Source organism: Heptranchias perlo, chromosome 7, assembly GCF_035084215.1.
Source record: "Heptranchias perlo isolate sHepPer1 chromosome 7, sHepPer1.hap1, whole genome shotgun sequence".
NCBI lineage: Eukaryota > Metazoa > Chordata > Chondrichthyes > Hexanchiformes > Hexanchidae > Heptranchias > Heptranchias perlo.
In genome coordinates this window covers 31023106-31050776 of record NC_090331.1, presented here as the reverse complement: position 1 = coordinate 31050776, position 27671 = coordinate 31023106, and the positions used below count along the sequence as shown (strand labels likewise).

Below are 27671 nucleotides of genomic sequence, written 5' to 3'. Positions count from 1 at the left end.
TCCATGACAGTATCGGTAGGAGTGACCACCACACAGTCCTCGTGGAGATGAAGTCCCGTCTTCACACTGAGGACACCATCCAACGTGTTGTGCGGCACTATCACTGTGCTAAATGGGATAGATTCAGAACGGACCTAGCGGCTCAAAACAGGGCATCCATGAGGCACTGTGGACCATCAGCAGCAGCAGAATTGTATTCCAGCACAATCTGTAACCTTGTGGCCCGGCATATTCCTCACTCTACCATTACCAACAATGCAGGGGATCAACCCTGGTTCAATGGGGAGTGTAGAAGAGCATGCCAGGAGCAGCACCAGGCATACCTAAAAATGAGGTGCCAACCTGGTGAAGCTACAACACAGAACTACATGCATGCTAAACAGCGGAAGCAACATGCTATAGACAGAGCTAAGCGATTCCACAGCTAACGGATCAGATCAAAGCTCTGCAGTCCTGCCACATCCAGTCGTGAATGGTGGTGGACAATTAAACAACTAACAGGAGGAGGATGCTCTCTAAACATCCCCATCCTCAATGATGGCGGAGTCTAGCACGTGAGTGCAAAAGACAAGGCTGAAGCGTTTGCAACCATCTTCAGCCAGAAGTCCCAAGTGGATAATCCATCTTGGCCTCCTCCCGATATCCTCACCATCATAGAAGCTGGTCTTCAGCCAATTCGATTTACTCCATGTGACATCAAGAAACGGCTGAGTGCACTGGATGCAGCAAAGGCTATGGGCCCCGACAACATCCCGGCTGTAGTGCTGAAGATGTGCTCCAGAACTAACCGTGCCTCTAGCCAAACTGTTCCAGTACAGCTACAACACTGGCATCTACCCGACAATGTGGAAAATTGCCCGGGTATGTCATGTCCACAAAAAGCATAACAAATTCAATCCGACCAATTACCGCCCCATCAGCCTACGCTCAATCATCAGCAAGGTGATGGAAGGTGTCGTCGACAGTGCTAGCAAGCGGCACTTACTCACCAATAACCTGCTCACCGATGCTCAGTTTGGGTTCCACCAGGACCACTCGGCTCCAGACCACATTACAGCCTTGGTCTAAATATGGACAAAAGAACTGAATTCCAGAGGCGAGGTGAGAGTGATTGACCTTGACATCAAGGCAGCATTTGACCGAGTGTGGCACCAAGGAGCCCTAGTAAAATTGAAGTCAATGGGAATCAGGGGGAAAACTCTCCAGTGGCTGGAGTCATACTGAGCACAAAGGAAGATGGTAGTGGTTGTTGGAGGCCAATCATCTCAGCCCCAGGACATTGCTGCAGGAGTTCCTCAGGGCAGTGTCCTGGGCCCAACCATCTTCAGCTGCTTCATCAATGACCTTCCCTCCATCATAAGGTTAGAAATGGGGATGTTCGCTGATGATTGCTCAGTGTTCCGTTCCATTCGCAACCCCTCAGATAATGAAGCAGTCCATGCTCGCATGCAGCAAGAATTGGACAACATCCAGGCTTGGGCTGATAAGTGGCAAGTAACATTCGCGCCAGCCAAATGCCAGGCAATGACCATCTCCAACAAGAGAGTGTCTAACCACCTCCCCTTGACATTCAATGGCATTACCATCGCCGAATACCCCACCATCAACATCCTAGGGGTCACCATTGACAAGAAACTTAACTGGACCAGCCATATAAATACTGTGGCTACAAGAGCAGGTCAGAGGCTGGGTATTCTGCAGTCAGTGACTCACCGCCTGACTCCCCAAAGCCTTCCCACCATCTACAGGGCACAAGTCAGGAGTGTGATGGAATACTTTCCACTTGCCTGGATGAGTGCAGCTCCAACAACACTCAAGAAGCTCGACACCAACCAGGACAAAGCAGCCCACTTGATTGGCACCCCATCCACCACCCTAAACGTTCACTCCCTCCACCACCGGCGCACGGTGCCTGCAGTGTGTATCATTCCACAGGATGCACTGCAGCAACTCTCCAAGGCTTCTTCAGCGCCTCCCAAACCCGCGACCTCTACCACCTAGGACAAGAGCAGCAGGCACATGGGAACATCACCACCTGCACGTTCCCCTTCAAGTCACACACCATAAGCCTATTCAAAGATGAGGTAAAATTAAATTAATAGAGCAAGACAAAGTGGTTTATAAAGTTTTCACTACCCTTTCAGCTCAGACCTAGGATGGAATCAACAACAACTTGCATTTATATAGTGCCTTTAATGTAGTAAAACGTCCCAAGGTGCTTTGCAGAAGCGATTTTCAAACAAAATTTGACACTGAGCGACATGAGATATTAGGGCAGGTGACCAAAAGTTTGGTCAAAGAGGTAGGTTTTAAGGAGCATCTTAAAGGAGGAGAGGTAGAGAGGTTTAGGGAGGGAATTCCAGAGCTTAGGGCCTAGGCAGCTGAAGGCATAGCCGCCAATGATGGAGCGATTAAAATCGGGGCTACACAAGAGGTAATAATTGGATGAGCACAGAGATCTTCGAGGATGGTAGAACTGGAGGAGGTTAGAGATAGGCAGGGGCGAGGCCATGGAGGGATTTGAAAATAAGGATGAAAATTTTGAAATTAAGGCGTTCCTGGATTGGGAGCCAATGTAGGTCAGCAAGCACAGGGGTAATGGGTCTCCAGGACTTGGTGCGAGTTAGGATACGGGCAGCAGAGTTTTGGATGTCCTCAAGTTTATGGAAGGTGGAAGATGGGAGGCTGCCAGGAAAGCATTGGAATAGTCGATTCTAGAGGTAACAACGGCATGGATGAGGGTGTCAGCAGCAGATGAGCTGAGACAGGGGCAGAGATGGGTGATGTTACGGGGGTGGAAGTAGGTGGTCTTGGTGATGGAGCGGATATGTGGTCGGAAGCTCATCTGAGAGTCAAATAGGATGCCAAGGTTGCGAACGGTCTGGTTCAGCCTTAGTGGCCAGGGAGAAGGATGAAGTCAGTGGCTGGGGATTGGAGTTTGTGGTGGAGGAAATTTTTGCTCATTTAGTACTGGATGTCAGGTAAGCAGTGTGACAAATCAGAGACAGTGGAGGGGTCGAGGGAGGTGGTGATGAGGCAGAGCTGAGTGTCGTCAGCATACATGTGAACGTACATGAATCCAGCCCAGACTGGCTCTGCTGAAATGTCCAGTTCTTTTCATCCATACCCAACATCTATTAAGCATAACTGGAATTTCAACATTTAAAAAAAGTTAATAGCATACCATTAACCAAAAAAAAATTAAGCCATGGTATAAAGTGGTACAACATGTTGGCACTCCAATCCCTGGAGCAAATTGTGACAGAAAAAATTCCATACATCACAAATTACTGATCTTCCAGGGAATGGCTGAATGTTGGTTAGGTACTTTCCCATACAGCAGGTATGTTAGCTGGGTTTGTTCCTAGTGGCTAATTAAACAACAGTTTTGGTTGAGACCTGGAAGCCATTAATGGGTTAGGGAAGTCTGCAAAGGGTGATAAAAATAATTACAAACAAAAAGTTGAAAGGTTTTGCTGAGTTTCATGATTATCAAATGAGCATGAAAAATCAAAGTGCACACAAAAACATGAACTGGGAACCTGTTAATTGCTAGTTATGTTTTATTATGTTTGAAATGTTCTCTCCATCTAAAATTTCTTAAAAAGCCACAACAAAAATGTACATTTTATTTTAATCTGAGCATCAAACTTTTGGTCTTTATGAGTTGCTCATGAGCATACCATGGAACCTTGCATGCCGTGTAAAGTTTAAATCATTGGGCTGGATTTCGCTGTGAGCGGCAAATGAGAGTTGCACTTGACCAAAGACTTTCTATGAACTTTTGCACGGCAAGTTCCTGTAAATTAGAGATCCAAAAAGCACCTCTACAGGGCATCTGGGACCTGTGTACCTCCTTAACCAATCAGATTGAAGCATTGTTAACAGCAGCCAGAACCAGGAAGTGTAAGTTAGAATCGTGAATTCAATGTCAAATCAGGTACAGAAAGCAAAATAGAGAGAGAGTAAGAAAGACTGAATTAAGAGAGAGATAAAAGAGACAAAGAAAATGTAAAATAAAAATTTATAAAATTTTTTTTACGAATTGTCTGAAGGAATGAAATTTCACACTTATAAAAGTTAATTTTCAGTGCCAGAGAGGTTGTTTCGTAGTAATTAAGACTTACCACACCATTAAATGATATGACTTAACTTTTATTGGTGAATTTAGTCCGTATCTATCAGGTAAGTACAGGAACGTCACGCCGTTGATTACATTTGAACAGGGAGCCAATCAGCGAGATGCCATACTCGCGCAGCTTTTGGAGGAGCATTGCACCTTGTACAGCAACTTCCGGTGTTTAATTGTGCATGTGTGGTTGCCGGAGTTACTGAGTGATTTGCACATAGAATCATAGAATGGTTACAGCATGGAAGGAGGCCTTTCAGCCCACTGAGTCCATGCCGGCTCGATGCAAGAGCAATCCAGCTAGTCCCACTCTCCCACCCTATCCTGGTAGCCCTGCAAATTTTTTCCCTTCAAGTACTTATCCAATTCCCTTTTAAAAGCCACGAATGAATCTGCCACCACCACCCTCTCTTGCATTCCCGATCATAACCAGTCACTGTGTAAAAAAAGTTTTCCCTCATGTCGCCTTTGGTTCTTTTGCCAATCACCTTAAATCTATGACCTCTGGTTCTTGATACTTCTGCCAATAGGAACAGTTTCTCTATCTGCTCTGTCCAGATCCTTTATGACTTTGAATACCTCTATCAAATCTCCTCTCAACCTTCTCTGCTCTAAGGAGAACAACCCCAGCTTCTCCTCTCTATCCACATAACTGAAGTCCCTCATCCTTGGAAACATTCTAGTAAATTTCTTCTGCACCCTCTCTAAAGCCTAAAGTGCGATGCCCAGAACGGGACACAATACTCCAGTTGTGGCTGAACCAGTGTTTCGTAAAGGTTCATCATAACCTCCTTGCTTTTGTACTCTATGCCTCTATTTATAAAGCCCAGGATCCCGTATGCTTTCTTAACTGCTTTCTCAACCTGCCCTGCCAACTTCAATGATTTGTGCACATTTAGTCCCAGATCTCGCTGTTCCTGTACTCCTTTTAGAATTGTACCCTTTAGTTTATATTGCGTCTCCTTATTCTTCCTACCAAAATGTATCACTTCACACTTTTCTGCATTAAATTTCATCTGCCATGTGTCTGCCCATTCCACCAGCCTGTCTATGTCCTCTTGAAGTCCATCATTATCCTCCTCACTGTTCACTACCCTTCCAAGTTTTGAAATTGTGTCCTGTACACCCGTGTCCAAGTCATTAATACACGTCAAGAAAAGCAATGGTCCTAGTACCAACCCCTGGGGAACACCACTGTATACCGCGCTCGTGTCAGAAAAACAACCATTTACCACTACTCTCTGTTTCCTTTTACTTAGCCAATTTCATATCCATGCTGCCAGTGCCCCTTTAATTCCTATTATGCGGCACTTTATCAAACACCTTTTCGAAGTCCATATACACCACATCAACCGCACTGCCCTCATCAACCCTCTCTGTTACCTCATCAAAAAATTCAAACAAGTTAGTTAAACACGATTTACCTTTCACAAATCCATACTTGTCCAAGTGACTGTTAATTTTGTCCTGGATTATCATTTCTAAAAGTTTCCCCGCTACCAAGGTTAAACTGACTGGCCTGTAGTTGCTAGGTTTGAATAACAGTGAGCACTGTTAGCCTCACCATTATTTTTAAGGCAAAATCCGGCCCAATGTTCCCATTAATTTGTGTGCATCGCATGCTGTGGTTATCTGATTGAATTCTTTGAGGAAGTGACAAGGAGGATTGATGAGGGTAGTGCAGTGGATGTTGTCTACATGGATTTTAGTAAGCATTTGACAAGGTCCTACATGGCAGACTGGTCAGAAAGGTGAAAGCCCATGGGATACAGGGAAATGTGGTGAATTGGATCCAAAATTGGCTCAGTAACAGGAAACAAAGGGTACAAGTCGATGGATGTCTTTGCGAATGGAAATCTGTTTCCAGTGGTGTGCCACAGGGCTCAGTGTTGGGTCCCTTGCTGTTTGTGGTATATATTAATGATTTGGACTTGAATGTAGTGGGTATGATTGGCAAATTTGCAGACGACACAAAAATTGGCCATGTAGTTGATAGTGAAGAGGATAGTTGTAAACTCCAAGAAGATATCAGTGGGTGGAAAAGTGGCAAATGGAGTTCAACCCAGAGAAGTGTGAGGTAATGCACTTAGGGAGGGCAAACAGTAAAAGGGAATATGCAGTAAACGGGAATATATTGAGAGGGGTAGAGGAAGTGAGAGACCTTGGAGTGCATGTGCACAGGTCCCTGAAGGTGGCAGTACAGGTAGATAAGGTTGTGAAGAAGGCATACCGAATGCTCTCCGTTATTAGCCGAGGTAATAAAGTACAAAAGCAGGGATGTAATGATGGAACTGTATAAAACGCTGGTAAGACCACAGCTGCAGTATTGTGCGCAGTTCAGGTCACCACATCACAGGGAGGGCATAATTGCTCTGCAGAGAGTGCAGAGAAGATTTACAAGAATGTTGCCAGGGCTTGAAAATTGCAGCGACGAGGAGAGATTGGATAGGCTGGGGTTGTTTTCCTTGGAGCAGAGGAGGCTGAGGGGAAACTTTATTGAGGTGTACAAAATTATGAGGGGCCCAGATAGAGTAGACAGGAAGTACCTGTTTCCCCTAGTGGAGAGTTCAAGAACTAGAGGACATAGATTTAAGCTGATTGGTGGAAGGATTAGGGGGGACATGAGGAAAAACATTTTTACCCAGAGGGTGGTGGGTGTATGGAATTCACTGCCCAAATTGGTGGTAGAGTCAGGGACCCTCAACTCTTTTAAAAAGTACCTAGACCTGCACCTAAAGTGCTGTAAGCTGCAGGGCAACGGACCGGGTGCTGGAAGGTGGGATTAGAATGGGCACCTGGTTGTTCTTCGAGCAGATGCGGACACAATGGGCCGAATGGCCCCCTTCTGTGCTGTATCTTTTCTTTGATTCTTTGGTTACTAAGGTGGCATTCAAACTATAACTGTTGTGTTAGTGCAAATGCTGCAGTTGTAATGTAAATAGCTGACTGATCCTCCCTGGTCAGTAGGGTAGGGTTCTAGGGAGCTACCACAGCCTGCAAAATTGTACCTCCAAATAACCAGCTGTCTTCGAGAATAATAAATACAAGAGGAGGAGAAAATAGGCAGGCATATACAAAGTTTTATTATGCATTAAAGGTATATTGGGTTTAAAACAAAGTATCCTAGGCAGGTAAACACACACTCTTTGCTCAAATGCAAAATGTTTATTAGCACTATATACTTAATAGAAAACATTCAAATAATTATAAGTGATGTTGCAACAGTATTTAATTTCCAGTTGCTATATCTGTTTGCTTTATATTTGTGCTTATTCTTCATTTCTTTGTAAAAAAACTTCTGATGTCTGACCCATATTTGGAAGTGTCTGAAAGTCTCTTTGCTTGGCTTCTTTCTTTAGCTTGTTTTGCAGTTCGCTACAGAAGGAGAAATGTTATGGTTGATTATTAACTTTTCAGTTAAATGGACAATAATATCTGAAGTTGTATAATAAATGATTATAATTTTCTATTTTAGTTGACATTTGTAGGGGTATTTCAAATGAAATGTGTTTATGCTTACTGTGATTCATCTATTTGTTTTCCTAAATACTGTAACTTTTAAAAATATTGATTACATTTTAATAACAATATTAAGAGCATTAGGGAAACAATATTTGGCACTGAAATTCAGGAAAAGGGTCCAAACTATTTTTATATTGCATATTTGCAGCTATTATACAAGTAGACATAAATATGTATTCATATACAAGTACATATAAAAAGTCTTCACTAAACTTTGTAAGTTAATTGCCTCATGAAAAATAATGGAGATTAATATTAATTATGTCAATAAAATGTGACCCTGTTCTACACTTCTCCCATTTTCAAAATACTTAAAACCTACCTCTTCAACAGATCCTTAACCACCTCTTCTAGTCCTCCTCCTGTTCGAGTATTCCCCCCCACCCCACAACAATGAAATGCGTTGGCATGTTTTGTTATGTTAAAGGTGCTAGATGAATTAAGGTTGTTGTAAACATTGTCACAGTATTATTACACCTTACTTTTAAGGGTACGGTAATGTTGTTTGGTTACTGGATGATCAACCCACAGGTCAGGAGTTCAAATTCTACCATGGCAAGTTGTAAAATTGAATTCGATAAATCTGATAATGTGTGGGCTAGCACCAGACAAAATGACCATGAAAGCTACTAGATTGTTGTAAAAACCTAAATAGTTCACTAATGTCCTTCAGGGAAGGGGCTTCCCACCCCTACCTGGTCTGGCTTACATGTGACACCAGTCCCACACTACGTGGTTGACTCTTAATCAAAGAGATGGGCAATAAATATTGCCTTTACCAGGGTTGCCCACATCCCAAGAATAAATAAATAAAGTCACCCATTTATTTAAAAGTAGGGTTTCTGATTTTTCATGGTTATTTTTAAATTACAAATTCTCTATTTCGGCCATTTTTGTTGCACTAAATCTAGGTCCTTATCAGTAGTTTCAGCTTTTCTTTTAACAAAAAAGGTTTAAAAAAAAGCAGTGTAGAATTGTGTGCAAAAATATCCTGGTCAACATGTTTGTTAAAATAGTGGACCAAGAATTTGCATATGAATGTGTTAACTCCACACAGCAATTGTCACCCCCTAAGGGATACCAGGTTTTATTATTTCACAAATCACATTGTGAACTAAGATTTTTTTTTAAAAAGAGATGCAAGAAAATTGAAACCATATTTCAAGTTTACTAAATTCTCTTCATTGAAAAGAAAAGACTAATTAGAAGAGTTGGATAGAAGAGTTTAATCGTAATACATTAACAAAACTCTAGGCCTAGTATATTGGGTGCAAGACATGCCTCAGTGGACTTAAATCTCATAAATCAGACCAATTATGAGCATCATACAGGGGCTTTAAAGAATCCTGACTATTGAAAGGGACATCCTGTATAGAAATTAAACTGGGATCCCAATGAGAGTAATTAAAAAGGGCAAGTGGTAAAATTGACATTGTTCCTAATATTCTTCCAAGATATTAACTCCAATATTCCCAATGTTTTTCAAGGGCTCCAACATAAAGGAAAGATCTCATTATGCTACACTGGATAAATATCTTCACTTTTGAATTTGGGAAAGACTTTCAAATTATTTGATTTATATATCTCCCAGGAGAATGAAAATGATAATCAAAGCTCTGCAGTCCTGCCAGATCCAGTCGTGAATGGTGGTGGACAATTAAACAACTAACGGGAGGAGGAGGCTATGAAAACATCCCCATCCTCAATGATGGCGGAGTCCAGCACATGAGTGCAAAAGACAAGGCTGTAGCGTTTGCAACCATCTTCAGCCAGAAGTGCCGAATGAATGATTCATCTCGGCCTCCTCCCGATATCCCCACCATCACAGAAGCCAGTCTTCAGCCAATTTGATTCACTCCACGTGTTATCAAGAAACGGCTGAGTGCACTGGATACAGAAAAAGCTATGGGCTCCGACAACATCCCAGCTGTAGTGCTGAAGACTTGTGCTCCAGAACTAGCCGCGCCTCTAGCCAAACCGTTCCAGTACAGCTACAACACTGGCATCTACCCGACAATGTGGAAAATTGCCCAGGTATGTCCTGTCTACAAAAAGCAGGACAAATTCAATCCGACCAATTACCACCCCATCAGTCTACTCTCAATCATCAGCAAAATGATGGAAGGTTTCGTCGACAGTGCTATCAAGCGGCACTTACTCACCAATAACCTGCCCACCGATGCTCAGTTTGGGTTCCACCAGGACCACTCGGCTCCAGACCACATTACAGCCTTGGTCTAAATATGGACAAAAGAACTGAATTCCAGAGGCGAGGTGAGAGTGATTGACCTTGACATCAAGGCAGCATTTGACCGAGTGTGGCACCAAGGAGCCCAAGTAAAATTGAAGTCAATGGGAATCAGGGGGAAAACTCTCCAGTGGCTGGAGTCATACCTAGCACAAAGGAAGATGGTAGTGGTTGTTGGAGGCCAATCATCTCAGCCCCAGGACATTGCTGCATGAGTTCCTCAGGGCAGTGTCCTGGGCCCAACCATCTTCAGCTGCTTCATCAATGACCTTCCCTCCATCATAAGGTCAGAAATGGGGATGTTTGCTGATGACTGCACAGTGTTCCATTCCATTCGCAACCCCTCAGATAATGAAGCAGTCTGTGCCCGCATGCAGCATGACCTGGACAACATCCAGGCTTGGGCTGATAAGTGGCAAGTAACATTCGCTCCAGACAAGTGCCAGGCAATGACTACCTCCAACAAGAGAGTGTCTAACCACCTCCCCTTGACATACAATGGCATTACCATCGCCGAATCCCCCACCATCAACATCCTGGGGGTCACCATTGACAAGAAACTTAACTGGACCAGCCATATAAATACTGGGGCTACAAGAGCAGGTCAGAGGCTGGGTATTCTGTGGTAAGTGACTCACCTCCGGACTCCCCAAAGCCTTTCCACCATCTACAGGGCACAAGTCAGGAGTGTGATAGAATACTGTCCACTTGCCTGGATGAGTGCAGCTCCAACAACACTCAAGAAGCTCGACACCATCCAGGACAAAGCAGCCGCTTGATTGGCACCCCATCCACCACCCTAAACATTCACTCCCTTCACCACTGGCGCACTGTGGCTGCAGTGTGTACCATCCACAGGATGCACTGCAACAACTTGCCAAGGCTTCTTTGACAGCACCTCCCAAAGCGACCTCTACCACCTAGAAGGAGAGCAGCAGGCACATGGGAACAATACCACCTGCACGATCCCCTCCAAGTCACACACCATCCCGACTTGGAAATATATCGCCGTTCCTTCATCGTCACTGGGTCAAAATCCTGGAGCTCCCTTCCTAACAGCATTTTGGGAGAACCTTCACCACACGGACTGCAGCGATTCAAGAAGGCGGCTCACCACCACCTTCTCAAGGGCAATTAGGGATGGGCAATAAATGCTGGCCTTGCCAGCGACGCCCTCATCCCATGAATGAATAAAACCAAAAAATCTCGGGGTGGAATTTCCTCAGCGGCTGTAATCAGGAAGTTACACCTGAAATTACACCCATTCTGCCGGTCTACTTACACCCAAATTTTCTGCCAATCTCATTAACGTACCCCGTATCTAAAAGTAGGTATATTCCTCTTTAAATATTAAAATTAAAGTTTGAAGCCATCTGTGCACATTAGGCACAGCGTATATAAGAACACAAGAAATTGGAACAAGAGTAGGCCATACGGTCCCTCGAGCCTGTTCCGCCATTCAATAAGAACATGGCTGATCATCTGCCTCAACTCCACTTTCCTGACCTATCCCCATGCCCTTGATTCTCTTAGTGTCCAAAAATCTATCTCTCAATCTTGAATATGCTCAACAACTGAGCACCCACAGCCCTCTGGGGTAGAGAATTTCAAAGATTCACAACTCTCAGTGAAGACATTTTTCCTCCTTTCGGTCCTAAATGGCCGACCCCTTATTTTGAGACTATTACCCCCTAATTCTAGACTCTCCAGCCAGGGGGAACAGCCTCTCAGCTTCTACCCTGTCAAGCCCTCTAAGCATGTTTAAGAACATGTAATCATGGAAGCTTTTCAATTTTTAATATGATTTATACCAATACCATAAAAATGCATTCAAAGAAACAGAAAATACAGTGCAGGATAAATAAAAAGATAAACTCAAAAATAATTGCAATAAAATACAAGATTCCAGTTTTCTGCTGCGCCTAAAAATCTGGGCTTAATTTTACACCCATTTTGAACCACCATAATTGCAGGAAATTCACGTGTGCAGCTTTATAGCCTGGGGGTGGAGCCATTATAATGAGTCGAGATGCATTTGGGTGCAGGGATCGATAGATGGGCGTAAAAGAATTCAGGTGTAGCGTAATTCCGTGCATAACACACGAATTTCCTCAATTTTTTAAGCCAGGTATTTGCTTTACCCCCTGATTACACGTGTCTCTGCGTGCAAATACACAGGAAATTCCGCCCCTTTGCTTTTAGTTGTTTTTTTTAATTGTTTTTGGATTTAGATTCCTGGGACATTGGGACCGGTTCTGGGGAAGGTGGGACCTGCACAAGCGGGATGGGTTACACCCGAGCAGGACCGGGACCAATGTCCTCGCGGGGGTGTTTGCTAGTGCTGTTGGGGAAGATTTAAACTAGAGTGGCAGGGGGATGGGAACCTGAGCGGGGAGTCAGAAGGGAGTAAAGTTGAGAGCAGCAAGAGAGGGGAAGACCCAGGGGAAATTTACAATACAAATAGTACAAACAGTTGTTCAAGGACAAGTGAAAGGGAAAAGCGTAGAGCAGCAGAAAGATAGTGTACTTTAGGCAATACAGATATAGTGAAAACTAGAAGGCATAAGGCGATTAACCCAGCATCAAAGCTGAAGGTCAGGCTAGGGTGTGTGGCCCAACTAAGAGTTCTATATACAAATGCATGGAGTATAAGGAATAAATTAAATGAACTACAGGTTCAAATTCAAATTGGAGGGTATGACATGATAGCTATTACTGAGACATGGCTGCAGGATGGTCAGGATTGGGAACTAAATATACCGGGTTATAAGGTCGACAGGAGAGATAGGGAAAATGGAAGAGGGGGAGCAGTAGCCTTAGTGATGAGATATGAAATCACTTCAATGATAAAGGAGGATATAACGAGAGGTAAGCAGCCAACAGAGACCTTATGGGTTGAATTGAGAAATAGGAAAGGATCTAAGACTAGAGTGGGAGTTGTATTTAGGACCCCTGGCAGCAGCTCTGAAGTGCTAGATTGTATAAATGCAGAGATTAGACAAGCGTGTAAGAAAGGCATAGTGGTCTTAATGGGGGACTTTAACCTTCACATAGATTGGGAAAAGCAGACTAGCAACTGTCAGAAAGGTAGTGAATTTCTTGAGTGTGTCCGGGATAGTTTTCTACAGCAGTATGTCCTAGAGGCAACAAGGGGGCAAGCCATACTAGATTTAGTAATGAGTGATGAACCAGATTTAGTTAACGGCTTAACTGTGCGTGAACATCTAACCAATAGTGATCATAACATGATCGAGTTCAATGTAGTGTTTGAAAGGGAAAAAAGTGAATCAGCTGCAAAGATTCTAGACTTGGGTAGGGCCGACTTCAATGGGATGAGACAGAGACTGTCCACAGTAAACTGGGCAAATCTGTTAATGGGTAAAACGACTGATGATCAGTGGGAAATGTTTAAAGAAACATTTAACGTGATACAGAATCGGTTTATACCCCTGAGGGGAAAGAACTCTACTTGCCATAAAAAACAGCCATGGACAACTAAAGAGGTAAGGGACAGTATAAGACATAAGGAAAGGGCATACAAAAAGGCAAAAAATGGCACAGATCCTGGCGAATGGGAAAGATACAAAGATCAACAAAGGGTCACACAACAGATAGTAAGAGCTACAAAAAGAGTGTATGAAAAGAAACTTGCAAGGGATATCAAAACCAATACAAAGAACTTTCATAGTTACATTAGGAAAAAGAGGGTGGTCAGGAGCAGTGTTGGCCCCTTAAAAACTGAAAGTGGGGATATTGTCATTGATAATGGGGAAATGGCGGACATGTTGCGTCAGTATTTACAGTAGAAAAAGAGGATAGCATGCTGGAAATCCCAAGAAAACTAATATTGAATCAGGGACAGGGACTCAATAAAATTAATATAAGTAAAGCAACAGTAATGGAAAAAATAATAGCACTAAAGAGTGACAAATTCCCAGGGCCAGATGGTTTCCATCCCACGGTTTTAAAGGAAGTAGGTGAGCACATTGCAGATGCCCTAACTATAATCTTTCAAAGTTCTCTAGATTCAGGAACTGTCCCTCTAGATTGGAAAATTGCAATGTCACTCCACTTTTTAAGAAAGGAGAGAGAGGGAAACCAGGAAATTATAGACCAGTTAGCCTAACATCTGTTGTGGGGAAAATGCTGGAGTCTATAATTAAGGATAGGGTGACTGAACACCTCGAGAATTTACAGTTAATCAGAGAGAGCCAGCATGGATTTGTGAAAGGTTGGTCGTGCCTGACAAACCTGAATGAATTTTTTGAAGAGGTGACTAAAGTAGTGGACAGGGGAATGTCAATGGATGTTATCTATATGGACCTCCAGAAGGCATTTGATAACGTCCCACATAAGAGACTGTTAGCTCAGATAGAAGCCCATGGAATCGAGGGAAAAGTGTGGACTTGGTTAGGAAATTGGCTGAGCGAAAGGTGACAGAGAGTAGGGATAATGGGTAAATACTCACATTGGCAGGATGTGACTAGTGGAGTCCCGCAGGGAACTGTCTTGGGGCCTCAATTATTCACAATATTTATTAACGACTTAGATGAAGGCATAGAAAGTCTCATATCTAAGTTTGCCGATGACACAAAGATTGGTGGCATTGTATGCAGTGTAGATGAAAACATAAAATTACAAAGCGATATTGATAGATTAGGTGAATGGGCAAAACTGTGGCAAATGGAATTCAATGTCGACAAATGTGAGGTCATCCACTTTGGATAAAAAGGATAGAACAGGGTACTTTCTAAATGGTAAAAAGTTAAAAACAGTGGATGTCCAAAGGGACTTAGGGGTACAGGTACATAGATCATTGAAGTGTCATGAACAATAATCAATAAGGCTAATGGAATGCTGGCCTTTATATCTAGAGGACTAGAGTACAAGGGGGCAGAAGTTATGCTGTATTCTCTAGAGTTTAGAAGGTGAAGGGGTGATCTGATCAAAATTTATAAGATATTAAGGGGAACAGATAGGGTGGATAGAGAGAGACTATTTCCGCTGGTTGGGGATTTTAGGAGTAGGGGGCACAGTCTAAAAATTAGAGCCAGACCTTTCAGGGGTGTAATTAGAAAACATTTCTACACACGAAGGGTGGTAGAAGTTTGGAACTCTCTTCCGCAAACGGCAACTGATACTAGTTCAATTGTTAAATTTAAATCTGAGATAGATAGCTTTTTGGCAACCAAAAGTATTAAGGGATATGGGCCAAAGGCAGGTATATGGAGCTAGATCACAGATCAGCCATGATCTTATCAAATGGCGGAGCAGGCACGAGGGGCTGAATGGCCTACTCCTGTTCCTATGTTAGTGTCATTTCCCAATACTAATCTTCTGCCAACAGCAGTCAGTAATGCAGTTTGCAACATTAACAAACTACACAATTTAAGGATCAATTGCCATAAATTAAAGTTCTACAGTTCAGTAATTTAGAGAATAGCACTTCTATACTAATCTGCAAGTCCTCATCTACATTTGATTGTTTAATATCAGTACTCAATGCGGGGGCCAGTTGTCGCTATGGATTTACAGTGGTTCCTTTCACCTGTAGGATCTGTATTTGAATCCAGCCCAGATTGACAAGATAAAAGCCTTCTCTTTAGGGGAGGCCTATATAAGCTATATCTGGGCAATTCAACCCAGATCCAAGTTGGTGTGAGCCACAGCACAAAACTGTTCACAATTATGTATAAATTACCAATTTAATTCAGAGGGGCTATAAAAAGATGACTTCTGTAGAAATTCCCTACAAGGATGTGTTTATGGAGTGGAATTAAGTCACACTGTTGTGGCAGAGGTTAGAGAGCAAAAATCTTAATTTCATTATATCTGGCATGAGGTGTGTGATGCTGGCACTGAGTGAAAAATGTTACATTCCATAATATTGGCATCCTTCATGTTGAGGAGCACAAAATCTCAAAATATTAATTCTGTGAAATTGGCATTGTATGCCAGTAAAAATAGCTGTAATAGGATCCCAAATTACTTGATTAGGGAAGATCTTTACAACTACATGTTTGATCTTATTACCTTCACGTATCTTTTTTTTTTATTCGTTCACGGGATGTGGGCGTCGCTGGCAAGGCCGGCATTTATTGCCCATCCCTAATTGCCCTCGAGAAGGTGGTGGTGAGCCGCCTTCTTGAACCGCTGCAGTCCGTGTGGTGACGGTTCTCCCACAGTGCTGTTAGGAAGGGAGTTCCAGGATTTTGACCCAGCGACGATGAAGGAACGGCGATATATTTCCAAGTCGGGATGGTGTGTGACTTGGAGGGGAACGTGCAGGTGGTGTTGTTCCCATGCGCCTGCTGCCCTTGTCCTTCTAGGTGGTAGAGGTCGCGGGTTTGGGAGGTGCTGTCGAAGAAGCCTTGGCGAGTTGCTGCCGTGCATCCTGTGCATGGTGCACACTGCAGCCACTGTGCGCCGGTGGTGAAGGGAGTGAATGTTTAGGGTGGTGGATGGGGTGCCAATCAAGCGGGCTGCTTTATCTTGGATGGTGTCGAGCTTCTTGAGTGTTGTTGGAGCTGCACTCATCCAGGCAAGTGGAGAGTATTCCATCACACTCCTGACTTGTGCCTTGTAGATGGTGGAAAGGCTTTGGGGAGTCAGGAGGTGAGTCACTCGCCGCAGAATACCCAGCCTCTGACCTGCTCTTGTAGCCACAGTATTTATATGGCTGGTCCAGTTAAGTTTCTGGTCAATGGTGACCCCCAGGATGTTGATGGTGGGGGATTCGGCGATGGTAATGCCGTTGAATGTCAAGGGGAGGTGGTTGGACTCTCTCTTGTTGGAGATGGTCATTGCCTGGCACTTATCTGGCGCGAATGTTACTTGCCACTTATCAGCCCAAGCCTGGATGTTGTCCAGGTCTTGCTGCATGCAGGCTCGGACTGCTTCATTATCTGAGGGGTTGCGAATGGAACTGAACACTGTGCAGTCATCAGCGAACATCCCCATTTCTGACCTTATGATGGAGGGAAGGTCATTGATGAAGCAGCTGAAGATGGTTGGCCCAGGACACTGCCCTGAGGAACTCCTGCAGCAATGCCTTGGGGTTGAGATGATTGGCCTCCAACAACCACTACCATCTTCCTTTGTGCTAGGTATGACTCCAGCCACTGGAGAGTTTTCCCCCTGATTCCCATTGACTTCAATTTTACTAGGGCTCCTTGGTGCCACACTCGGTCAAATGCTGCCTTGATGTCAAGGGCAGTCACTCTCACCTCACCTCTGGAATTCAGCTCTTTTGTCCATGTTTGGACCAAGGCTGTAATGAGGTCTGGAGCCGAGTGGTCCTGGCGGAACCCAAACTGAGCATCGGTGAGCAGGTTATTGGTGAGTAAGTGCCGCTTGATAGCACTGTCGACGACACCTTCCATCACTTTGCTGATGATTGAGAGTAGACTGATGGGGCGGTAATTGGCCGGATTGGATTTGTCCTGCTTTTTGTGGACAGGACATACCTGGGCAATTTTCCACATTGTCGGGTGGATGCCAGTGTTGTAGCTGTACTGGAACAGCTTGGCTAGAGGCGCAGCTAGTTCTGGAGCACAAGTCTTCAGCACTACAGCTGGGATGTTGTCAGGGCCCATAGCCTTTGCTGTATCCAGTGCACTCAGCCGTTTCTTGATATCACGTGGAGTGAATCGAATTGGCCGAAGACTGGCTTCCGTGATGGTGGGGATATCGGGAGGAGGCTGAGATGGATTATCCACTCGGCACTTCTGGCTGAAGATGGTTGCAAACGCTTCAGCCTTGTCTTTTGCACTCACGTGCTGGACTCCGCCATCATTGAGAATGGGGATGTTTGCAAAGCCTCCTCCTCCCGTTAGTTGTTTAATTGTCCACCACCATTCACGACTGGATGTGGCAGGACTGCAGAGCTTTGATCTGATCCGTTGGTTGTGGAATCGCTTAGCTCTGTCTATAGCATGTTGCTTCCGCTGTTTAGCATGCATGTAGTCCTGAGTTGTAGCTTCACCAGGTTGGCACCTCATTTTTAGGTACGCCTGGTGCTGCTCCTGGCATGCTCTTCTACACTCCTCATTGAACCAGGGTTGATCCCCTGGCTTGTTGGTAATGGTAGAGTGAGGAATATGCCGGGCCATGAGGTTACAGATTGTGCTGGAATACAATTCTGCTGCTGCTGATGGCCCACAGCGCCTCATGGATGCCCAGTTTTGAGCTGCTAGATCTGTTCTGAATCTATCCCATTTAGCACGGTGGTAGTGCCACACAACACGTTGGATGGTGTCCTCAGTGCGAAGACGGGATTTCATCTCCACGAGGACTGTGCGGTGGTCACTCCTACCAATACTGTCATGGACAGATGCATTTGCGACAGGTAGATTGGTGAGGACGAGGTCAAGTAAGTTTTTCCCTCGTGTTGGTTCGCTCACCACCTGCCGCAGGCCCAGTCTAGCAGCTATGTCCTTCAGGACTCGGCCAGCTCGGTCAGTAGTGGTGCTACCGAGCCACTCTTGGTGATGGACATTGAAGTCCCCCACCCAGAGTACATTTTGTGCCCTTGCTACCCTCAGCGCTTCCTCCAAGTGGTGTTCAACATGGAGGAGGACTGATTCATCAGCTGAGGGAGGACGGTAGGTGGTTATCAGCAGGAGGTTTCCTTGCCCATGTTTGACCTGATGCCATGAGATTTCATGGGGTCCAGAGTCAATGTTGAGGACTCCCAGGGCCACTCCCTCCTGACTGTATATCACTGTACCGCCACCTCTGGTGGGTCTGTCCTGCCGGTGGGACAGGACATACCCAGGGATGGTGATGGAAGAGTCTGGGACGTTGGCTGAAAGATCTAAAAATTAACAAACATTATTGCCAGGAATGTCCTTAGGTTTTATGCTGAAATGGGGTTTCCGCCAAAGTTATGATGGGAGAAGGCCCGAGGAAAGTCCCAGTATATGTTTGCTGACGCTTAGGTTAAGTACAGGTATTTAAGATATGTCTCTTTGCTCATCAAGTCCGAGTTAATAAAGCAAACTGAGTTAATAAAAAACATAATACTTAATTCTCCTGTTTGGGCAAAACAAAACTTGTTCCCCATCACATATGTGGAACCTAAAAAAAAACTACTGACTGAGGATTATTACACAACTGCAGCATGGATTTAAGACAGATACTAACCTGGGAGAGAAATTTGGCTATAAAATTCCCTACAACAGGAACCGTCTCTATTATTTTGTACTCCAGGACATTCTAAAACTTTTTGAGTACTGAAACTGAACAGGTAGCCCAATTAATGGAGGACATTCCCCATGCAGACATTGCTGTTTTTTTTTAAATAAACTATTATTTACTCTTTTAACAAATATGTTTTATCTGTTTAATACAGTGTATTACCTCAATTTTATGACATCTGCAACACAAGTAGCAATTCAGTCCAAGGATAAAAGAAATCTTATTGCATAGACAATAGTAGAACCCTTGATAACGTCTGATATTTATTATTTTTATTAATTTTCCTATGGTACCCGGTGGATATAAATAGCAAATTTTGAGCCTTGAGTACAATACAGAATTGTAAGATTATGGAGAATATTACATCGTGCTCTCAAGGTGATATTAAGTGCAAGACATCAAAGACAGCCTAAGTTAATAAGACTCCATCTTTCTCTATGACTGACTCACCCAAGTCTTTTATTTCTCCCATCAATCAAGACATGAGAAGCAGCCAAATAATTTTAAAACTACCACAGTGGGAAAAGAATTATGCCTTGTCAACCATAAGATTACAGTAATACCAGTTTACTAACCTCTTTATGACAGACAGTACAGAGTGTCTGTAAGTTCTCAAGGGAGCATTGTCCTCCTCCACCATATACTGGTCTGATGTGATCCACTTGCCAGAACTGACCCTCAGACGGGTTCCATATAATTTCATTCAACTGAAACCAAGAGAACACCAGAAATGAAAGATCACAGATTTTAAATAAATTTTAATGATACCATAACAGATTATTGAAGAATTAATTTACACATTGCAAATAAAACTAAATTAGAGGGGGAGCATTCAATAAAACACAAAACTTCCTTGGTTGAGATAGTGGTGTAGAAATTTTCATTTATTCCTGTACAAAATGCTGCCATGGAAACTAGGTCATGATTCAGGTGTAGGCTACACAGAGGCTTTTGTGTTTAGAAAAAAATATATAAATAGCATTTTGTCAGTTTTCTGTAGGGTATTGTAGGGTTTGTCACCACACAATCCAAACACCTGTCCCTACCGGTGTTCGAGGGTTGTTGAACTCTAGACGGTAAATTTTGGAAAAGAAATACACAAACAAATCACTAAGACTAAACACAATTTTATTTAAATGATTGGTACATGTTAATATAATCTTTTTGCAGTAGAGTGGTTGTTGAGTTTACCGGGTGATCAATCCAACATGCTCAAGGCTGCTGCTTCTTCGATTTTTTTAAATTTCAAAATATACTTTATTTCATAAAATTTAAGGATACACACAGTTCAATATAGATGTCACAATTACAATTCAAAAACAATACAAGACAGATCATAGACAATATGATTCCAATATTACAATTTAAAACACAGGACATATCTTCTAATACATGCTGTACAGTACAAGGTGAAATGGCCTTACACGGTGACTTCTCCCCATCGAGCCTTTGCGTAGTCCGCACCTCACTTCAGTGCGTCCTCCTGGACCTTAGAGTGTGCCAGTAGGCAGCACTCGGTCATGGTCTGCTCCTTCAGCTGGAAGACCAGCAGGTTTCGGGCAGACTAAAGGGCCTCCTTCATCGAGTTGATGGCCTCCCAGCAGCAGTTGATATCTGTCTCGGTGTGCGCTCCGGGGAACAGCTCGTAGATCAGCATCCTGCGTTACTGAGCTATTGAGGATGAACCGGGACAGACAACAATCTATATCTCTCCACACCTTCTGCGTGAAGGGGCAGTCCACCAGGAGACAGACGACGGTCTCGTCCCCGCTGCAGCCTTTAGGGCGGTGGTGCTGAGATGCCGTGCATGTAGGAAAGACTGCACTGGGAGGGCCCTTCTCAACACCATCCAAGCCTGGTCAGTTCCAGCGATGAAACGTTCTGCCAAATGGCTTTGAATGTATGGTCGGGAAACTGCCCAATCGGATCCACCCTCTCCCTTCCTTACAGGACCCCCAGAACGTTCCGTGCCGATCACTTCTTCTTTGATGTTGTAGCTCTTTGACTGCAGTTGTAGTAAGAGTGAGCGAGCTTTTGCTTCTTTTATGTCGTTTCAGAACAAGGCGATGTAGAATTGGGAGAGGCGTCACCCATGTCCAATCACCTCTCGTTAGGTTTTGACCACCAGCAGACCTCAATGATTGACAGTTAAGTCAATTAAAACTAGATGCTATGATCTCATATGGCAGACAATTGGTCTTCAATGTGTCCTGTTGGTGCTTCACATTTCTATTGTCTAATCATTCTGTGTGTTGGAGTCTTGACTACCTTCATAGACTCTTGATAGCCTGGTGTGATGTCATAGTCTTGTGGTCTGTGGCCACTTTACTTCATCCACGGTTTTTGCACATCAAAAACCTGTTAGAGGACTTCTGGTAGTTTCTGTTTGCAGTTTTTAAATTGATTGTCCAAATGTGATGTTGAAAAGCTATCTACCAGTTTCTGCCCCTCACTGTTCTGGCTGGTCTCTGGTATTAACGCATCTCAGAAGAAAATAGGATCCCTTCCACACACTTTGTGGCTTAGGGCCGAGCTATGTGCCTTCATTGTCCCAGCTAAGTTCCGATGTTTTTAAAAGCCAAAAGCTTGTTCTGCAGGTTTAAGGGACTAAATTAATCTTTTCCTTGGAATGTCCAACGTTCTGAATTCACAATATCAAAACGGGTTTTACAACAATAACAACTTACATTTACATAGCATCTTTAACGTAGTAACACTTCCCAGGGGGCTTCACAGGAGTGTCATCATACAAAATTTGACACCGAGCCACATAAGGAGGTATTAGGACAGGTGACCAAAAGCTTGGTTAAGGAGGTGTGTTTTAAGGAGTGTCTTAAAGGAGTAGAGAGAGGTAGAGTGGCGGAGAAGTTCAGGGAGGGAATTCAAGAGATTAGGGCCTGAGCAGCTGAAGACACAGCTGCCAATGGTGGAGTGATTAAAATCAGGGATGCACAAGAGGCAAGAATTGGAGGAGCACAGAGATCTCGGAGGGTTGCCGGGCTGGAGGAGATTGCAGAGATAGGGAGGGGCGAGGCCATGGAGGGATTTGGAAACAAGGATAAGAATTTTAAAATCGAGGCCTTCCTGGACCATGAGACACTGTAGGTCAGCGAGCACAGGGGTTATGGAGAACAGGACTTGGTGCGAGTTAGGATACGGACAGCAGAGATTTGGATGAGCTCAAGTTTATGGAGGATGGAAGATGGGAGGCCAGCCAGGAGAGCATTGGAATAGTCCAGTCTAGAGGTAACAAAGGCATGGATAGGAAGAATAGAAAAGTAGAATATTTTTTAAATGGTGAGAAACTATTAAATGTTGGTGTTCAGGGAGATTTGGGTGTCCTCGTACAAGAAATACAGGAAGTTTGCATGCAGGTACAGCAAGCAATTAGGAAGGCAAATGGCATGTTGGCCTTTATTGCACGGGGGTTGGAATACAAGGTTCCGATATTAGCAGGGAGGCAGGATGGCAGCTGGAGTGATGGGGCGCGTGGGTAACCCGCCCAATAAAATCTGTCCGTTTCCCACGGGTCAAATGGAGCCACTTAACGTGGCTTCCAGATTTGCAGTCTGAAAGCTGTGCAGCGGGCAGACTGCTCCCCCGCATCACAGGCTATCAACTGGAGGAGCTCTATTTAAACAGGCAGTCCTCCAATGGCTGCTCCTGGAGCAAACACCCACACGGCACAATGGAGCAGCACAGGGAAAAGGCTGCTCCTCGATTTAGTGATGCCTCGTTCCAGGATTGAGTGAGGAGGAGGAGGGATGTCTTCTACCCGGCGGACGGGAGGAAGTGGCTTGCCTCTGCCACCAAGAAGGCCTGGATCGAGGTGGCAGATGAGGTCACCAGCAGCAGCAACATCTCCCGCACCTGGACCAATGCAGGAAGCGCTTCAATAACCTAACTAGGTCAGCCAAAGTGAGTACACTTATTCATTCTCCTACATTCTGTCTTCCACATCACCGCCCCCAACTCCCAACTCATTCTGCACTGCCAACACTACTCTATCACATCACTCCTCACACCTCATCCTCAACTTACCTGCACTTCCTCACCTCCCCACTGCCACACAACCCAATCCTCATACAACGTCATGGCTCTGTCTCATACTCACCCTCTGATGCATCTCTTTCACGGCAAGCCACACCCAAACCACTGCATTCATTGGTTGGCCACGTCACCATCACTCACTCACGCGTCTGTACTTTCTCCCTTTGTAGAAGAGAGCCCAGAATGCACGGGAGAGGGCGAGAACCGGAGGGGGGCCGCAACAAATAGTCGTCCTCACAGACGCGGAGCGGGAGGAGTTAGAGCTGAGCCGCACTCTCGAGTGCCTGTCTGTCAGGGACGCCGAGACTGGCACCCGACAAACGTCTGGTGACAGAACTTTAACATTAAGCACACACAGTATGAATTGATGTTAACATGCCTTGACATCTTCAGCACTTGAGTATGCTCATCGCAACATGACACATGTGTTCATGCTTAATATTGCCTTCTGTTCTCCTACAGGGCCTTCAGCGACCGCCGTGACAGCAGAGGGCGATTCCTCAGAGGACCTGCTGGCCTCTGAGGGTGCACCGTCACATCTGAGCGAGCCATCCACCAGCACAGATATTCACACCTCGGTGGGCCCTAGTCCGCAGTTAGTTGGGTTGGCACCTGGTGAGTTACCACACACGTGAGCATGAGCAGACACTGGTGGCAGGGACAGCTGTGGAGCACTCCTCTCCATGCTCTGCTTAGCTGGATGCAGATGCTGAACACTGGGGGCCATCCTTTAAAAAGAGAATGATCGAGGGGCAGCAGCACATGTGTGAGGTGCTGGAACAGGTACCATGCGCACTGTCCACAATAGCTCAGAGGATGGAGGAGTCCAACTCCAGCATGAGAGGAATGGTGGCACAGGTATGGGAGGGAATCTCTGAGATACTGTCGCAGGTAAGTGCGGGAATGTCTGCGATGGAGGGAAGGCTAGCCTCCATTGAGCTTCAAGCACGGCTCACAAATGAGTCCATTCAGGTCCTGACAATGGCCGTTCGGACTCGGTGAACAACATTCTCCTGCCTTAAACAGGCAGGCAGATACACTAGCACTGGCCTTACAAGGCTTCACACATGTCCTCCAAACTGTCATCCAGCAGAGTGGTAGGGGTGGTGTGTGCCTGGTCCAGGTCAGGGATGATGGCGAAAGGGGACATGGAAGTGGGGGCACCACTCAAAGTGCTCCCACGTCTCACCCGTTGCCCCCCCTCTCAACCAGTTCCCGCAATGCTGCCTCCTCTCCAGGTGGCTGAGTCTGCCCCTGCACAGGTGCAGGTGGAGCAGTCTTTGAAGGGGCCCTCATGGGCACCAAAACCCAGAGGGCGTAGGCCCAAAGCATCTAAATCGGTCCAGGCATGAACAAGAGCAACCTGCCACTACCTCTGCTGCAGCCACACGGGATGCACCACGTAGAAGTAGTCGGAAGCGAAAGGCGAAGGTTTTGTAAGCACGAAGGAGATGCACAAGGGTGTTTGATGGATGGTCATGTTTTTTTATTTATATTTGCTTTTTGTTAAACTTACATTAAATATTATTATTGTCACCACTACTGCCATGTCTTGGCCATTCTTGACTGGCTTCTGTAATAAGGCCCTTTCATGAGGTTCACCATGAATGCCAACACTTGATGCCACCCATTGGGTTCTTTACAATGGGTCTATGTGTAGTTGCAGGACTGTTTTGTGCAGGGGGTGGGTGCTGCTCTATTCAGGTGGTGAGAGGTCTGGACTCTTCACACTGTCTGATGTTAGGAGAACCGTTCACATATCAGTGACTTCCTGGCCTCACGAGCAGCCAGATGAGCCGCTGTTATGCCCATGGTTGCTCCTCCTCCACCTCCTCAATGTGGGTGGCAAGTGTGGATGGGGCCTCCTCAAGTGGCACCCCTCTCATGTGCCATGTTGTGCAGGGCACAACACACGACTATAATGCGTCCCACTCTGTTTGGTGGGTATTGAAGCGCTCCCCCAGAATGATCAAGGCACCTGAAGCACATCTTGAGCAGCCCTATACCATGCTCAATTGTAGACCTGGTGGCGACGTGGCTGTCGTTATATTGACGCTGTTGCTCGGTGGTGGGGTTCCTCAGAGGTGTCATGAGCCACGTGTGCAGGGGGTATCCCTTGTCCCCGAGGAGCCAGCCCTTACAGGTATTCGGTGCATGGAAGAGGAACGGGATGTTGGATTCCCGGCGGATGAAGGAATCGTGGCAGACGCCAGGGTATCTGGTGCACGTGTGAAGGAATCTTTTGCGGTGGTCGCAAACGAGCTGAGTGTTGATGGAGTAATAGCTGTTCCTGTTGATGAACAGCCTTGGCTTGTGTGGAGGTGATTGTATTGCTATATAGGTGCAATCAATTACACCCGGCACCCGTGGGAAGCCAGCCACAGCGTGGAATCCCATTGCCCTCTCCGTCTGGCTGAGGTCGTCCATGGGGAAGCCCTGCGAAACAAGCCGTCGGTGACCTGCCTTATGCACTTGTGCGCAGACGACTGAGACACCCCGGCGGCACCGTGGAATGATCTGGAGGTGAAGAAGTTGAGGGCAGTGGTGATTTTGACAGTGACAGGTAAGGAGATGCTGCTCGGCCCAGCCGGGAGCATGAAGGAGGCTGCAAATGTCTGTGACTACCTGGCGACTGACTCTCAGCCTCCGTATGCACTGCTCCTCAGAGAGGTCCAGGAAGCTGAGCCTTGGTCTGTAGACCCTGTTGCGAAGGTAGTGCCTCCTGCAACGTCGCTCCCTGTGTTGTTCCCCTCCGTGCTCTTGTGCAGGTGCCTGTGGCGCAGCACTGTGTTGTGGAGCTCCACGTGGCGTAGGTGGACGCCATGCCTGGTGAGGCTGGTGATGTTGCTCGTCCTCGAATGTAGTGATGAATGCGGCCATGGCACCTTCCCATCCAGACAGTGCGAGCTTGAGGGGGTCCGCAAAGTTGTTAAATATGTTTGAACAGCAGAGTTTTGGGTGGAAGGTGAGAATTTTGAGTGAAAACACAAAGGTCTTGCAGCCAAAACTTTGTCTGAAGTGACAAAGTGCCCTGCTGAAATAAATGACGTTTTCTCCCCACCTGTCAAATAAGCATTTGTATCTCCCGCTGGCTGAACATGTCTGTTGCAACAGGGAATGTTTCCCACAGCACGGGAAACATGCTGAGGATGCTTCAAAAATCGCACCCCTGCCAAAATGTCGAGTCAATCAAGTAGTTCAAGTACTTCAAATATCCGACAAACTATGCAAAGTATCATCCCACCGGCTTTAATTGCCAGTGGGACTTGTGTATTCGGGAGTTGCGATTTTCAGACCCCCCCCGCCCCCACTGTTTCACCCGAAAATTGAGCCCCAAGAGTAAGGAAATCTTGCTACAAGTATACAGGGCTTTGGTGAGACCACACCTGGAGGACTGTGTGCGGTTTTGGTCTCCTTATCTAAGGAAGGATATACTTGCCTTGGAGGTGGTGCAACGAAGGTTCACTAGATTGATTCCTGGGATGACAGGGTCGTCCTATGAGGAGAGATTCAGTAGAATGGGCCTATACTCTCTGGAGTTTAGAAGAATGAGAGGTGATCTCATTGAAACATAAGATTCTGAGCGGGCATAACAGGGTAGATGCTGAGAGGTTGTTTCTCCTGGCTGGTGAGTCTAGAACTAGGGGCATAGTCTCAGGAGAAGGGGTCGGCCATTTAAGACTGAAATGAGGAAGAATTTCTTCACTCAGAGGGTTGTAAATCTTTGGAATTCTCTACCCCAGAGGGCTGTGGATGCTGGGTCAGAGTACATTCAAGGTTGAGACAGATAGATTTTTGGATTCTAGGGGAATCAAGAGATATGGAGATTTGGCAGAAAAGTGGAGTTGAGGCCAAAGAATGGTGCAGCAGGCTTGAGGGGCCGTATGGCCTACTCCTGCTCCTATTTCTTATGTTCTTATGGTTTCAGCAGCAGATGAGCTGTCTTATAGTGTCTCTAGTGTACAGACATGCAAGAATGTCCAACTCCATGGTGCAAAAAGACTCTCAGACCTCACAGTACAATGGTTTATGGGAATCTTCCCTAATGCTATGATACTTTGCATGTACATAATGATAAACACTCCAAGCAAATTAGGCAGAAAAGAGAAATGAGTAGCATTTACTCAGTCAGGGTCTGTGTCACAATGGTTTATTCACATCACTTGCTCAAGCCAGGTTCACAATTAAATTATTCACCTTCTGATGATTGAAATGTTCTGTCTATTCTCACTAGCTTTTTATTTTCTCCCTCTATGGTCTGCTATACTTTCCGATTTTCCCCAGGCCAGTTTTGTGTGTGATCGTGAGTGTGTGTATGCACGAAACGAGAGAACACCACAACTTCAAGGTTCTTTACCAAGTCACACACCATCCTCATTTGACTATATATTGCTGTTCCTTCACTGTCACTGTTCAAAACCTGCAATCCCCTATTTAACAATATCATGGAAGCACCGTCATAAGGACTGCAATGGTTCAAGAAGGTGGACAACCGCCATCTTCCAAAGGTAACTAAGGATCAGC

General features: G+C 45.2%; 1 protein-coding gene across 7 annotated transcripts in view; it reads right to left on the bottom strand.

Annotated features, from left to right (window-relative positions):
* Positions 1-7196: 7196 nt before the first annotated feature.
* zranb3 (zinc finger, RAN-binding domain containing 3) overlaps positions 7197-27671 on the bottom strand; it is a 128593-nt gene continuing 108118 nt past the window's right edge. For all 7 annotated transcript variants that reach the window (XM_067987225.1, XM_067987224.1, XM_067987222.1 and 4 more), the window contains 2 exons: positions 19673-19804; positions 7197-7504 (listed from right to left, as the gene is read on the bottom strand). In XM_067987225.1, coding sequence (XP_067843326.1) covers positions 7406-7504; positions 19673-19804 — 231 coding nt within the window. In that variant the 3' untranslated portion in view covers positions 7197-7405. The remainder of the gene's footprint in view (positions 7505-19672; positions 19805-27671) is intronic.